The sequence below is a fragment of the Lepisosteus oculatus genome, chromosome 20 (assembly GCF_040954835.1).
Source record: "Lepisosteus oculatus isolate fLepOcu1 chromosome 20, fLepOcu1.hap2, whole genome shotgun sequence".
Lineage (NCBI taxonomy): Eukaryota > Metazoa > Chordata > Actinopteri > Semionotiformes > Lepisosteidae > Lepisosteus > Lepisosteus oculatus.
The window spans coordinates 12,323,598-12,340,111 of record NC_090715.1 but is presented as its reverse complement, the minus strand read 5'-3'; the positions used below and the strand labels follow the sequence as shown (position 1 = coordinate 12,340,111).

General features: G+C 42.2%; 1 protein-coding gene across 2 annotated transcripts in view; it reads right to left on the bottom strand.

Annotated features, from left to right (window-relative positions):
- wwp2 (WW domain containing E3 ubiquitin protein ligase 2) overlaps positions 1–16,514 on the bottom strand; it is a 117,649-nt gene that overhangs the window by 89,198 nt on the left and 11,937 nt on the right. For both annotated transcript variants that reach the window (XM_069181384.1, XM_069181385.1), the window contains exons 4-6: positions 14,940–15,061; positions 6,481–6,618; positions 1,955–2,048 (exon numbers count right to left, since the gene is read on the bottom strand). In XM_069181384.1, coding sequence (XP_069037485.1) covers positions 1,955–2,048; positions 6,481–6,618; positions 14,940–15,061 — 354 coding nt within the window. The remainder of the gene's footprint in view (positions 1–1,954; positions 2,049–6,480; positions 6,619–14,939; positions 15,062–16,514) is intronic.

Here is a 16,514-nt window from a genome sequence, read left to right as displayed (position 1 = left end):
AACTGTAGGTCACCAAACAGATTTTTCCCTTTGTGGCCAAAACTCCAGAGGGAGAGATCCATGAATCATCATGACTCCCGCCTGACTAAATCTTCTCCAGCCAAACAAAGACAATGAATCATTCTCTCTGAAGCAGGAGTGGGAAACGTGGGAAATTCAGAAGTTGAGTGGGTACTTTTCCTGTCCTGTTTCAGGGAGCTGGGGGCATGTGTTCAAAAGGTGTCTCAGTCCAATCCATTATATCTTGTTGCTAATTTTCACATTCCTTGTAAAATGTTTTTCCACTTGGAACATAAGGAAGTTGTGTTTTACCAATAGTTTATGGGTACCCAAATAGTATGCACAGCACTCTCCTTAAAATAAGCAGCTTTGACTTTGAAAGTGAATGTGTAAGTGACAATACAAAGCACAATGCACAACAGGGAGCAAACAGCAGCAGCTGGTAGTCCAGTCCGTTATTTTGTGCAAGGTTGTAATACAGATGCTGATGCAGAACAATGATGTTTATGACACACATTTGGGGAAAAAAAGGAGACATCTACTCATATGAGTGTTCTCTGTGGGAGAGCTTCCATGAACAACTTTAACTCAAGTCTTTAGCCAAGACTAAAACTAAGGCTCCTCATTCTTGCACCTTAGCAAGAATACTCTGAACCACAATACATGACACCTACACTAGTATATTCTTACACCATATTTTGCAGCATTGACAAGATACAATAGCACATAGGAAGTTGTTCATATTCATATTTTTCCTTTTCCATCATCTTTCCTAAGTAAAACCGAACTACAGACAATATGCCATTAAAACTGCAAGACTGCAAGCCCAGTTTAATCAGGTCACTCAAGTCCACCCCCGGCATTCTCCTCAGATCCAGGGACCAGAACACGACATAACATTAAAATGCAGACGGCAGGCTTTAGGCTTTCAAGACAGTCTTCAATCAAAAACAATCCCCCCTCCCAGAATTCTTCCCAAATCCCTGCAGCCTTAACCCTTCCCTTGTTTAATCCCTAGTGTAGATGTCAGACAGCAGCCGTCACGGGAGAACGGCAGAGTCCTGACCAGCCACTGGCCGGCTCTGTGATGACCACAAAATAATCTGAGGGCCGTGACTCTGCCCGCGGTCCCACAGACCAGCGCAATGTAAAGCCTGGGAGGATGGAGCAAACAGGTCGGGCTGGTGAGAAGATCTGTTAACGGAGGAAGCCTGTGATTCAAGACTGTCAACACACCGGAACAGCTGGGACCAAGCTTTTGAACTGCTCGGCTATTCCCAGTTCAAGTCCCCTTTAAACACCCTCCTCCTGTCTGTATAGCATGAAGAAAAACCATCCCACACCATTCACCAGACAGGGAGTTACTCCAGATTCAGCTTGGAGAATTCCTCAAGTAGAATATGCTTACAGAGAGGAAAACGCTTCTTATTTTCCTCACAAGCCTCAGAATTTCACATTTAGGCGCCTACAGGATTTATTAGAATTAATTTTCTTCATGCCATCATGCCATTCATTTTATCTGCAAAAAGATCCCATGTTTCTACATCAAATAAAGGTGTAATAGTGTGTGCAGATTCTACCTTTCAACTTTTATTTCTGCCATCCTTATCTGCCTGTGAACTTCTAATTAACGCCATTTATCTGCCTGTTAAATCTTTTTTAAAAGAATATGGCAATCACCATCCACTGACTTATTGTATTCTTTATACAGCCCCCCTGTGTTCAGCAGGAGAGTTATACTGAGCACTGAAAAAAGGAGTGGCAGGTCTCTCTGATGTCACTGAAGTCACATAGGCCTCTGTTAAAAACTACTCATCTTTCAGGTTTCAAAGATCTCAGAAGACTTCTAAGCTGTTACTGATAAAAGGTGTAGGAGGTTCCCTGAGGATTCTGTGGATGGCTGCTCCTGTCCAGGGAGCAGTTGTGGTTTGACACGTGTGGATACAGTACCCACCTTCCTCTGGGGCCAGAACAGCTGCCGGAGCTCGAGGGCGGTGAATCCTCACTCTGGGTCCGACGGATACCATGGCCATCGCTCTGCTGCGGTTCTGAAGGCAAGAAGAGTGATCCAATCACACATGACCTTTCTGCTCCGTTACCTTAAAAACAACTGTAGAACGCCCATCGGTCTGTCTTACTGGTCCCGTTACAAGTTGTTTTTTCCCCCCACAATCCTTTTACACACAGCGCACCTTCCTTGCCTCGGTTTTCAAGACTTTATAACACAGATTGCCGGCAGCCACATCACCCTGCAGCTCACAACTGGCAGCCCACTGAAGCTCAGCAGGTGTGAGCCTGGTCAGCACCTTGATGCGAGACCTCCTGGGAAAAACTAAGATTACTGCTGGAAGAGGTGTTAGAGGGGCCAGTAGGGGGCACATCAGCTCTCAGTGGGGAGGAGAACAGAGTAATGAAGCCAATTCAGAGATGGGGATTATTGGGAGGCCATGATTGGTAAGGGCCAATGGGAAATTTGGCCAGGATGCCGGGGTTACACCCCTACTTAATATTTAATACAGTAAATTAATGGTAATTCAGCTGAGCCAAAAATTAGGACACCGGATCCCACTAATGTGACGAAGGAGCACGTGTGTATAAAATACCATGAATTTGGTGCACAGTCTGCACACTACACACTGAAACAAAACTTGTAATGAAAACACTGCCTCTTTTCCTCAATGCCTATTTTGTTTTATTCTTAAGCAGACAAGGAAATGTCATTGCTTCTCCAGATAATGACCAAGACAGAAACAAATATTTGGATCGTTTTCTTTAAGACTTCCTGGATCTTTGAGAGCAATTTCTCCTACATTAGGTTCAGGTGCAAAACAGGCCAAAACCTGGTCTCCAGTCATCGATGATATACAGAGATTGCTGGTACTGTATGTTAAAACCGCTCTGCCAGATCAGTAAAGCAAAGCCACCCCACAGCTCTTTTGATAACAAAAGTCTGTTTATGAGCAAATTAATAATGTCCTCATGTGGGTAAACCAGGAAAAGGAAAAAAAACAGTCCCTTTTTAAGAAAGCAGCCATTCAGACTTAAGAAAATCATTTTCTCTCCATAATACTGTGTGACGCTGTAGAGCCATAGGTCACCCATTAAGTCAAAATCTAAGAAGAAACTTGCTCTGTGTAAGGATCACTGGACTTCACTGTTCTGTGCTATACGAGATCAAGACCCCCAATTACACCATTTGAAAAACAAATTACACATAAACGTTCCTCTGACAGCATGAACGCAAACAAAAAAATCCTTTTTAACCAGCTCTTTCAGCCCAATGCTTAGACACTTGAGCATGTAAAACTTTAACTGTTCACTATGTTTGGGAAGTAAAAAATAAGGAAAATCAAATAGTTTAATTTCTTCTATAAATATCACCATCAACACCCCCAGGACTTTGATAACTTACAAGTTATCAACGTCCTTGGGGTGTTGATGGTGATATTTATCGCCTCTAACACTTTTTTCTCCTGTCAAGCGCACATATTATCTTTCAAAAAGAAAGATCAATACTTCTTAGAAACTAGCATACTATTGTGTCATACTGTATATGGAAAACTGCAGGAAGGGTTGAAGGTTAAGTCTAAATATATTAATCCTAAAATGTGGACAATGACAAGCAGATCAGATAGGGAGAGAATCACTCTTCAGTCTGAACACCAACTGGAAGAGCAATGAATTTCTCACTGACATCACTGCTACCCTCTATTGGTGTATAAGCAGTGCTGTACCCTGCAGAAGGCCACTCCACAGCTAAGCATGGGCACTCAGTAAGAGTCTTACCCTCTGGCCCACAGGGGTCATAGGAACATCCACATCAGAACTAAAGAGCAAATAAGATCTCGTCTAACAGATCAAGGGTACACTGCACTGCAACAAACCAATGGTGCAGAAAGACTCAGATGACCGTGGACGAGAAAGAAGAGACAGGAAGAGGAGAGCAAGGGTGTGGAAGGAGTAAAAAAGATCAGCAGAATATGAAGGCAGGAGATGAGTGCTGCCAAGATATGTTTTGCAATGCAATACAACTGTTTTACAGCTACATTTTAATGAGATGAAAAATAAAATCTGTTTATTTCCTTGCAAGAAGGTGCAATTTAAATATCTAATTTTTAAAACAGTATTTTCAGTACCTGATTGAGTTTCAATAATTTCAGATCATTATTCTCTTGAGCAGCAGAAAAAGTAAGATTTTCTACAAGTGCAGCAAAATACCAAGCTGTTGTTTTTTAAAGATTGCCTTTTCATTAATGCTACAATTTTGGAATTAATGTCAGAACATTTTTTTTCAAACAACAGCATGACGTCCAGAAACCCCAAACAGAAAAACTGGCAATCATTAAATTCCATTCAGTAGCTGAATTCATCTTAACCGGTATGGCAGAATTCCAAGAAATAACAGTCCCACTCAAATAATGCTCAAAAGAACCAGAAAAGATTCCAAAAATAAATTTATCTTTAACAAAACAGTTATGTACAACTAGGCCAGAGCACTACCATTCTCTTCACTTTGAAATGATCAACAAATTAGTTTTACAGATTCTTGAGTATTGCAAAGCAACAATAGTTTAGACTTGGCAAAGCTTTTGCACAGCTACAAATTAACTATAAGGAGTCTAAGTGAAATCAGTATATAGGGGACAAATAGATTGATTTATTTTTAGCTGGATAAAAGTGAGGCATGTTTATTTATTTTTTGCTGAAGCCTTAATCAAGCGAGAACTGAACCCCAGACTCAGACAAGGCCCAGTGTTCCAGTAATCTCAAACCAGAGAAATCATTAAAAGTCATTACCGAGACGTCAAAAACCAACCCTGGTTAAAATGACTCCAAGACAAATCCAAGTACTGTTATTATAGTGCCATTCAGACAGCAGACAGGCTAACGATAAAAAAATGATACAGTATGTGGCATTTTTATTGTTCTGCAGTGAACATCTCGTCTGATCACTGCCTTCCAACTGGGCTGTAATATTCTAAGATTTATCTTTATCAATCAGGGAGACAGAACAAATCCAGTTCTAAAGGTTAAGCTTGATTCGTGCTAATTTGTTCTTAATAATATTGTGACCTTACAGGCAAAAAATAATGAAGATCTTGGCTTCGACTGCATCAAAGCTCTCTTGTAGAGCTTACGAGTAGGATTATTAACTTTAAATTGACAGTTAACTGCAAAGAACCCATTTTTTGGAAAAGACGCAAAATATGACACAACCAGTCAGCCCCATTATATGCTGCCTGAAAGAGCACTTTCTCAATAAAAGTGTCCAATTATCCTATTAAAAGAGTGCTCTGTAATTTTAACTATTGACTGCTATTTAAATTATCACTATAAAGACCAATGCAACAAAGCAACAAGCATTAAAAAGAGTAGGCAAATACTCATATCTGGCAGCCTAACCTTGTGCATCCTGCAGGGTTACAAAGCACACAAACACCTGGACACAGATGCAGCATGTGAAATATGGTCAATTCCACCTGTTTTAGGGGCTGTTTGCACTCTTCCTGGAAAAAACCAATGCACTGCTCCCCCGTTACATTTTTTTGGCATGGCATGTTTTTAATCATCTTTTACTCCCCTGGAAATTGGCCTTTTACAGTTTCTAATGAGGCTGTTTCTGCCAGAATAAGCCATTAACGTGGTTAAGTAGAGATTAAACAGAAATGAAAACAAAGTGAATCATAACATAAATTATGCTTATGACACATGCAGTAAATAATAAAATTAATAATGGCATTATTAATAGCTGCTGCCTTCAAAGACCCAAAGGTCCTACACAGATCTGAAAAGGAATTATTACAGTGTGAAGTTTGCCCTTACTTTTGTCACAAGATAAACAAACCTCTACTTTTTTAAGGACTAAAACAGCTGGAGTGAATACGCATATTGCTGCATTAATCCCCGGTGCGCCAGAGAAGTGCTGCGACACTGCCATGCCTTGGCAGATCTACAACAAAAACAGTGCAAGACCTGCCTATAGAGTGCATATTGCTTGCTGCGTCTGATAAAGACAAAATAGAACGACCAATTTATCTTTCCTTAAGTTGTAAAAGGCATGTACACTGCTGTGGCTGAATTTGATCTTTTGGACTAGCGGCAAACATCCCCTGTGGCATCTGTACAGCTAGAGTCAAAACCCCTGTGTTTATCTGTGTCGTGGCCACGTGGCTGAGCGCCTGTGTCCACTGTCCACGTCTGCGCAGTCCTGTGAAGAGGAGAGATGTCGGTATGCAAGAGGCAGCGGGGTACCTGCAGGGGGGGCGTGTGAGCGAGCACAGGGAGCCCCTCCGCCTTACCCACCTCCACCCCCCATCTGCGCGAAGGGGTGCTGGGGGGCCTGCGGAGCACGCGAGGCCTGGTGTTCGCGCCTGCTCCATCCTCCACTCCCTGCGCCAAGAAGACGGCGCGCTGAACGGCAGGGCCCCCCCCGCGCGCGGGCGTGGCGGCTCTTGTGCACGTCGGCAGCTCGGCACTTACTGTCCGTCACAGCGCTGCCATTAGGCAAACTTCCCAGATCAACAGCCAGCCCGTCCAGGCACACGGTCAGCTCTCCTCCCGGCACAAGGGAACCTTTGTTCTCCGTCTGCAGGGCCAGGTTCAGCTGGACGTTCTCCACTGCACCCAAAGACACAAAATGAATAATCCGTTCAGTTACGGATGGGCGCCCCACCACACTTACCCCCTTCTCCCCTCTCTGGCACTCAACCCCCACTTTTCCAGCTTTGCAGGAGTTTTCTGACCCTTTGAGAGATATGAACACAGCTCCAGGCAGAGGTAAATGGCTGCCGCTGACATGCTGCCAGACCCAGGCACCCCTGCCCTCAGCAGCCAGTCTTCAGAAAAGGAGCTGCCGCCTCGTGTAAAGACAATGGATTTTAACATTGTGAGTAACTAACAGGATGGGGGAAAAGACCTCCACTGCAGAGTGAGTCATCTTCAGCTTTTACACAGTGCAGGCACTTGTACAAATTATCCCCACAACATGGAAAAAAAGAGAAACCTCACCTTCATATCTGTGCCTACAAAACATTTACATACAACTGCCTATTACTAGTAAAGCACAAAATGGCTCGGATTTTAACTTCCAACCTGTGGATGGTTGTGGTGGAAAAGCTTTGGCAGCTTTGCGGATCAAAATGCGATTTGCTCATCCCTGTTTTTGAGCCAAAATCCAGATGTTGCATCATAAGGACAGTTTACGATCAATAGAGGCCATTCCGTCCATCTGGCTGGTTCGTCCGCTAGCAGCCAATCGATCCAAGGATCTCATCCAGGGATTTTTGGATGAAGCCGGGGTACTGGCTTTGACAACAAGGCTGGGCAGCCTGTTCCAGACCCCAGCAACCCTTTGGGTAAAGAAGGGTGACGGGTTCTCAGTTTTGAATGAATGACTATGTAGTTTCAACTTGGGTCTTCCAGTTCACTATGGGCTGACTACGTAAATACCTTTGAGAATTCTGAATACGTGATTGAGGTCCCTTCGTAGTGCGCTCTATTCAAGATGACTATCAAGGAGGGAACAATGACATTTTATCTATAGATGCAATTACCTCTTTATACTGCATAATACATTAGCTAAGCAATATACAGGATCATCGCAGAACGTTTTTGAGATCATTTTATGCTGCATTTCATTTAATAACTTATATGTTCCTTTAAAGTTTAAAACATACAGGATCTGGAGGTTTTCCCCCCCCCCATGCAAAACATTTTAAGACCTTGAGCTTGTCTGGTGTCTTCTGCAACACTGAGATGGTAGACATTACTGTATAACATTACAGTAATGTAGACATCACTGTAGAGCTGCACTGCAAAGATTATAGAATAAAATTAAGCATTCCTTTCTGTGTTTCTACACAAGACCACATGTATGATTAAACCATAAAAAAAGATTAATTAACAAAAGAACTTGGATATTCTGAATGATATTGTTTTTTGTTAATTTATTAGGTTCATATTATTGTATTTCATTTTATTGACCATTGTCATGCCACATAATTCTATTACACTGGTTTTCTTGGGGAAATAGGACATCAGGAATTCCATAAATCCACATGGAGACCACATCCTCCCAGAGTTTAGAGGACTCTTGTACAGTACTTCCTGTGAAACTGCACACCCCTGTCAACACGCTCCATGCTCAGCTAATCCTCACCTGCTCCTCAATTCACTGGGGATTTCTATAGACTGTACCTGGTTAATGTCAACACCAACAGCTTCGCTTTCTCCCATCTCATGAGCACAACACCCATCCTGTTCATCCCATTTTTCAGGTTTTAATTTCCAAGGAGAGAAGATGATTTTGATCTGTTGCTAGGAAACTGAGAAACGTTTTGCATCACTCATCTTTTAACAATGACCGCCTTATCACTTTAATCCTCTTTTGTAGGATCCTTATTTGTAGCATTATAATAATTACATTTTATGTTTTAAGACATCTTTCATATTATGGAAGACTGTAAGTAAATATGAAAATCTTTGCCATTTTTAAACACGACCTTGATAATATTGTTTAAAATAAATTATGTGAAGTCTCACACATACAACAGTGTTTTTACTATCCTATTATATTCTGTAACTATATTCTGTTATTATAATCCTTATATTATACAGTAATCATATAATAGTAATAGGAAAGAATAACTGGAACTTCCACTTCTGAAGTATTTACACTTCCCATTGCAACTTCCAGTCTCGATAAAGAGATCCTTGGTGGTCTCAAAACATTGATGTCCTTTCTTCCACTACATAGTTATGTATGTACAGAGAAAAGGAAGAAGTACATGATTACCTTTTTGGTTAGACTTTGAAGGTTTTTAATATTGTTATTCCTTCATTCCATGGAAAACCTAAATTTACACACAGATACACTGCAAACATGGATTAATGGGTGGATGTCGAGATATTAGTCAGGAAGGCACTATTCTCTGGAGGGTGCCTGTGCCAGACTGACAGAGAACTGTGGAGGCAGCTCATTCAGTTACTTTGTACAGTTTTTTTAAAAAAATGTAGTTTCCACTGGGCTCCTGTCATAGCTCATTTTCAAAAATGCGGCGTTGTTCATTTTCCCACCTAATCCCTGTAACCGCAGAACAACGCTGCATATATGTCTACAGCTTTCAAGAAAGTTGATTTTTAGGAGCCAACAGCTCAGGTTTTCAGTTCAGGTTTTCCAGACGTTAAAAAAAAAAATTATCTAAAACTACGTTTCAAAGAAAGGGGCTTTAGATGACCATGTCACGTGGTGATTAGGTAACATTCAGGCTCTGCCAGTATGTTTTCAATGGTATCCGGCCAGACCATGACACACTTTCCCATCTGCTGGAACACAGCAGGAACACAAGAGTTTCTCTGACGTACAGCGACATCAAGATGCTTCCAAAAGTGTTGATGGAAGAGCATGTGAATGTGCTTTCCTCACTCTGAAAAGTCTCACTCACAGACAGCACTTGGCATAACATAACACCTCAGTTATTTGCATTACATGGGCATATCCAATGTAAAGTCATGGATCAGATGAACTGCAGAGCTGGGAAACTGCAGTTCTGCAGTAGACAGCTAGACAAGCTACATATAGACAGCAGGATGAAGTGGCCTAAATGAAAACTGGCCTAATTTGCGCAAGTTTTAATAAGACAAATTTGTTGCATTAAATTCCTTCCCCACCGCCTCCCCAGGCCTTTCTGGAGTTTAAATAACATCCTGGGATGCGCAGAGCAGCTAGGCCGTTTCATGTAATTGTACAAAGATACGCAAGCGCACTGGGCAGAAAAGTCTGATAAAAAGCTCAGATCCCTCTCATGACATTTTTAAGCAATTTTGAGACATCCAGGGAGGGAGAAACATGCCTTGAAATTCCTTGAGTGCTGGCAGATCCACTTCACAACAATCTGCATGCAAGTGGTTAAGAAGCCTGGTGGTCCGCACTAAGGTTGAGCCGACACACAAAGCTGATGTGCTATTCTTGCCTGGTTCTACTTTTGCTGTTTTTTTTTTCTTATTTCTTCACTGCATGAACTTGTCCTCAGTGCTCCATCTCTCACTCTCATGACTTGGATTACAGAAGAGCTTGGCAGGCAGTGTAACTGCTATCCAAACTGGGCTCCAGCCACTAGCTTTTTGCAGCAAAATGTCAAATCAGCAAGTGATTACACCCCAACTGATGCTTTCTCTTTCAACTTGTGAGAATCTTGGGGTTAACAACACATATAAGTTCTGTACACTCACTACACGTCTACGCAACAATGTTTGTATGGTCTGCATTCAGGGGTACTGTCCCAAGACAAAGAAAAAAAAAACTTTAGTCTGGTAAAGATCATTTTGCATTCTGAGTGGTTTCCTGCCTGCTGTTTCTTTCTGGCTTTTGGACAGACACCACCAAAAAGCAAAAGGATTGTTATGAAAGGATAGAAAATTATCACTTGATACCATGCATTTGGAATGCAGAGCAAGGCATATCCTAATGTGTAATCTGCCTTTTTAACATCTCCAACTACCAAAAGAACACTTCAGCTTCCAATTCTAATGCCTTCCTGGACCCCCTCATCCTACACACAAACGTTGCTCTGTTGGTTCTCACTGGTGACTGAAACTCTTCCTTTGAGAGAGCTAATTGCTGTACCTGTGATCTCCACAGGTCCAAAAATGACAAGAACAAATTGGAATTGTTTAGAACAAATTTTGTGTGTATGTAATGGAAATCCTGAGGTTTTTTTTATGGGTGTTGAAAAAATAAAAATCAGTATGCTTAGTTTTCCACAGCTTTTTGGATTAGCATCATCAATCCCTTCAGTCTGCATTCAAAATCGAAGCCCCAGCTGTCATTCCTTTTTACATCATACAGCTGTGTGCCTATAAAGAAAGTGCACACTTGCAACAGCAAAGCTCAAGCAAGAACAGCTCCATCACAGAGCAGACAACATGTCCGACCCATTGGGTTAGAACCGGTGCTAAGTACAGAAGCATGACACAGGGAACGGACTGAAGGGCCCTAAGAAGAGATACTACAGACATCATAAGCTCTACTGGCACAGCACAAACGGCAATACTGCACTTTACCATACCGCGGCCTCATCTCAGAACCTAAGCAAGGCTGGACGACCTCCGAGAATATCCAGGTCACTCCTGCAAATAGTGTTGGTGGACCAATAGGTGGTGCTCATCCCTCTGTACCAGAATTTCCAAAGCAATGCCTCACTACAGTGAGTGGGGACATTGTGCAGGAGGAGGTGCAATCCTTTAGATGAGACATCAGACTAAGGTCCTGACTACAAGCCCCCATGTGACTTTTCCAATGAGCAGAGGGGTTAAACCCACTGTCCCAGATTCCACTCCAGGCTTAAACAAATGTGCAGTGGGACTGCAAGCAGAGAACGTCAGCCTGACATCACGCAAGTGGGTGCTGCACTTCAGATGGGATGAAAATTGCTATATAAATGCAAAGAATTATTTATTAATTCTAGTTCACAATATGAGCAAAAAAAGGCCGTAGGAGCTCTAACAAGATACAAGTAGCACTGGTACAGACAAAAGTATTTCCCATCCAGCAGTAACAGCATACTGAACCCGATTACAGCAGTACTGTAGCTGAAAATCTACAGAGTTGCTAAAACACCAGCTTATGGTGCACGAACAGGGCTGATGATGCAATGACCGAAATCAATGCTATAGCGTGGGTACAGTACAGGAAATATAAGCTCCATGACAAACATAGCAATGAAAGCACCATGGAGACACAAAGCAAGTACATTAAAAGGCAGATTTTCAAAGTGCTTTCCTGCAGAACCAACCTTGCTCCCCATTTGTTGACAGTAATCTTATAAATGTGAATCTCTCTAGAGGAAAGAAATAGAGGCTGGGAAAGAAGAAATGAAATTAGTTCTCCCCCCCCCCCCCACTTTAAACCGTTTTTCAAAAAGAGCTATTCCAAGGTGGGAAAAGAGGAGTGGATGTCACCCAAGACTTCGAGCCAATCATTCTGTCACCAAACAGCACCCCCCACCCCTTTAATGTCAGATAAAAGCGGATTATAAATAAATCACAACTGCACTTCGGAAGACAAAAACAGTACAGAAGCCAATTTAAGAAATGCAAACAAAACACAAGTAATCATTTTACAGAGGTGGGTGAGAGAACCATAAAGCCTTAAGGTACTGCACTGCTATCCTCAGCACGGCTGCAATTATCAGTCTTTCTGAATAATGGGCTTTTTTGTCCGGGTTCACAGGACAGACTTTTGCAGCCTCACTGGAGGCTTGAAGTGGGAGAGAGTAAATATTTTCGTTGACATCTGAACCGCATTTGAGCCCAGCTGCCTGGTGAAGACAGGCTCACCGGAGTGGGAATAGGAATACACCTCTGCCAACTAACACCTACTAAGTGGGTGGCATATCTTCAATACAATAGATACCCACATACTTGCTGTGAGCACCAAGGACCTTTAGTTTATTCTGTTATGCCATTAGCAGGTACCTGAAAACAAAAAGAAGAAACTGTTCCAGATTGTGCAAAGCTCTGTTAAAGCCACAGCAGGACATTTTAATGCTGAGAACGGTCATGTGTAGAAACTCAACACATACTGAGGACTGCAGCTGGTAATATCTGATACATGTATGACCACAGTTTCAGCACTTTGTGAAATTCTGGCAGGATGAGACTGTCTGAAAACATACGAATGGTCTCGGGTCTCCCTCTGCCAGCAGGGAATGACTTGCACACAAGCTAGTAAGTAAAGTGGAAAGGGATAAGAACTAAAGCCTTTGCTCTCCTCTCAGTTTTTAGAACCAGAGTGTTTATGCTGGGAATGGCCAGTCATTGTGTGCATCATCCTTTTTCAGGGTTGGTGAAGTAGGGAGGAAAACATCTGAGGGATCTGCTCTTGTACTTCCAAAGCCTGCCACCAAGACCTGTCAGCAGATGTTAGATTTGCTGTTGATATTTGTGGAATACTCTGTAAACTAGGCACAGGTGAAGCTATGTTTAATACTACACAGGCAATTATGGCTGAACATGCAAAGTCACAGGAGGAGAAAAAGATTCAGTTGCAGAGGTTGACAGACCAAATGAAACTTTCCTCCATCTGCTACCTAGCCTATTTTGTGTCTGCCAAACCCTACAGCAGCCAAATTCTGGGAATCATTTGATGTCTTGCATCTAACACAGAGGCTAGTCAAAGGGTCTGAGCTCTTGTTTTCCATTTTTCAACTTTGAATCCCAAATTAGCTTTTTCGTAACTGAGCTCTTAACAAGCTCTGGGTGTATTTCGACCTCTAAAGGCAAGGAATACATGTTCAAACAAATGGGATTAAATAACTTACATCTTCTTAGCAATTTTTCTTTAACAACCCACTCCTTACAGGTGAGTCACTGCTTCATATAGGATTTGTACGTAACACTACCTTATTGCTTTTTACTAGGAGTAGCGTCTTGTCAATGAACTTCTGCATCAGGCCCTGCACAAGGCCCAGATTCAAGCTGCACTGACAGCTTATTTTAGTGATAGCTTATTTTAGTGCTAAGCATTTCTAATCATCAGATCAGGTTCATCAAACCTTTACTGCTGAACTGTCTGGTGGTCCATTTATTGAGAACTCAAAAGAGACTGGCGAAACGCATGCTAATTTAAACGAAGGAAAAGCCCAACCTAAATCGTACTAAAAACATTTACAAATAGCACACAGGAGGAAAAAACATTTAAATCCAGACAGCTTTCTTTTCCAGGAAACAAAAACTGTACAGTGTAAAGAAAATTCGGAATTGCGTTTGAAAAAGACCCGTTCTTTTAAAATCCCCCAAAACAGAGGAAGGGACGCTACTGATGTGGGTTTCAACAGCTCCGCCTGCTCCGGCCGGCCGCGGGAGCCTCGCTTCGCCGCCCGGCTTTTCAACAGCGCGGGTTATAAATCACGCGCGCAGAAGCCCGGGCCTGTTCCCCAAAAGGTCTATTGACTGTCGTACGGAGCGCCCTCTCCACAGAGGGGTTTTTATGCAAAAAGAATATGCCTTTAAGCTGGCAAAATAGAATCGGCCTCTGTTCGCTGGGCTGGTGGGTTTTTTTTTTAACTGCGCCCGGATCGAGTTTCCCCAGTAATTTCAACCCAATTAAAACGTGCGTGAATGGGGTTTCAGTTGTGGAAGCCCAGGGTCCTGCTGACAGGCTGCAAACAATCTGCAGGCTGTAGTCAATTGCCAGACTCCCAGGGCTCCCATTAGCCTGTGTTTCTGTACCGGATAGTCACTGCGGCCTTCATGTTTCACCCTTCTACACACCTCATAAAATAAAACTTCTTCCACACAAGAGCCTCCCACTTTAATCATGGAGAAATGAATCGCATGGAAATCTCCTGTGAGAAAACAGAATCTGATCTGAACAATGAGAAAGAGACTAGGTTTTCTTTCATTTGCGGGGGTGGAAGAACAGACACTTCTCGACTCAACGAAGGGAGGTTCCCTGTACTAGAAGGATGGGATGTGACAAGATTATGCCCAGTCTGTCCAGCTTAAACTGGGCATGTTTTTTTTTGCAGCTCACAGATTATCGATATAGCAGTCACCAGGGTTTCCGAATAATGTGGCCAAATGAGTGTGCAGCTTTTCTCGGTTTTTCTGAGAATGCAAACTACCCTACCAAAGGTATAATACATAAACAAGCATCTAGCCCAGTGACACTGTGCCAGGGCTGGTCAGTGTGTTTTGCTGTGTGATTGTGCATTGTCATTACTGCGCATACGTTAACAGTACTGCGTCAGGGTGTATCAGTGGTAGACCGATGCACCTCAGTGGTCAGCATGTCAGTGCAGCAGAGTGCCTGTGGCTCTGGCTGCATGTTACCCACCGAGTGTGTGCATGTGTGTTTGTGGCACTGAGAGCACCTCTTGTTTGCGTGCTAGTGCGTTTGCAACAGCGTGCGACCCTCACAGGGCCGGCACCGCACTCACTCTTGCCATTGTTGCTCTTGAGTGTGTCGTAGACGTCGATGGAGGCGATGCCCAGCAGCTCGTTCCGCAGAGCGTGACAGCTCCACAGCTTCAGATCCAGGTGGCTCTGGGGCGTCACGTTCCTGCCGAGGGAGTCAGAAGCACAGTTAACCCACTATCGGCATCCCTATTTACTAGAATACGTGAACATCCCTGCACTGAAGGCAGGGTACACTCGCGAAATTTAGTGCAGTGCTCTCACAAATGTAAAAACTCATCAAGATCTGAGCAAAGAAAAGAAATATTTCAGGCATGCTATTTAAGAAGAAGAAAGTAGCTGGCACACTCAACAGGCATCATAAATTTAAGGCTGGGCATTAAATAAAAGCACTCTTGTTACAGTTTTCCTGACTTCTTCAATTTCACATGAATATTTTTATTGACTGCCCAGCCTTAAATAAAATCCCCCTTTTACAACACTTTTTGAGTTTGCCAACTTCCTGCTTCTACTAACACTTAAAAGCCCAAGCTCTTGGTATTTTAAAATACTTTAATAAGAGGATAAGCTCAATTTAACTACAAGCACGTAACTGACACAATTGCAACCACACAATGATTAAGCATACTACAACACTTCAAGCTGTAGGAAAATGTGTTCATCACTAAATATTTCTATCTTAAGCACACAGGACACGTATAAATTAGTCCTCTTCTACATCTCAAGATGCTTAAACAAAAACTTTTTTATTGCAGTGATCAAACTTGTACAATTACCATCCAGTGCTAGCATAGTTCTGAACAGTGACAACCCTGAGTTATTTTCCTGATAGACATCATTATGAAGGAAAAGACTTGAGCTAGAAATCTCAAGTAACGTGCGCAGCGTTCACAGAAATGGAAAACTGGCATCAGGGTGGAATGTGAAAGAGTGAGCTATTTCTTCCCCACGCAACTTGCCTTTCATGACATTATCTGCGGCTGAGGTTCATAACTTGTGCCTGAATTAGTTCTCTTAATAATTTCTGAACTTCTTGTCTCAATTTTCTTTTGCCCCACCAGTTTCCATACAAAATAAAATATTCCTCCCAGTACAGGGAAGAAGTTCTCTGAAATGTACACGGCACAATCGGCAAGGTTGTTCGATTACTTCCAAGATTTGCCATTTACCAAACATCGCAAAAACAAAAATAGAGCGGTACAAGAATTAGATAAATGCAAACTGAGGTTACGAAACAACTAAATCACAGTTCTGTCTAAACCTTTTTTACGCTGGTCAGCATTTAATGCAAACAAGATTCATAAATGGTTTGTGCATTCATGTTATTTTACAATTTTAATGGGAATATTAAAATCATCAGTATCACAGGAAAACAAAAACACCACATCCAGATGTGTTACTTTTATGTCTAGACAGCTATGAAAACATAGATCCAGAAATCCCCAACACAATGTATGAAAGAGAAATCAATGTTTTGCCAAAAAGACATAACTATCATTCAGTCTATTTTACACAGAACACACACAAAGGACTTGTAAATTATATATGAATCTAGTCCTGCAAAAAGCTTTCTGCCATTTTTTTCAAAATCAATGACA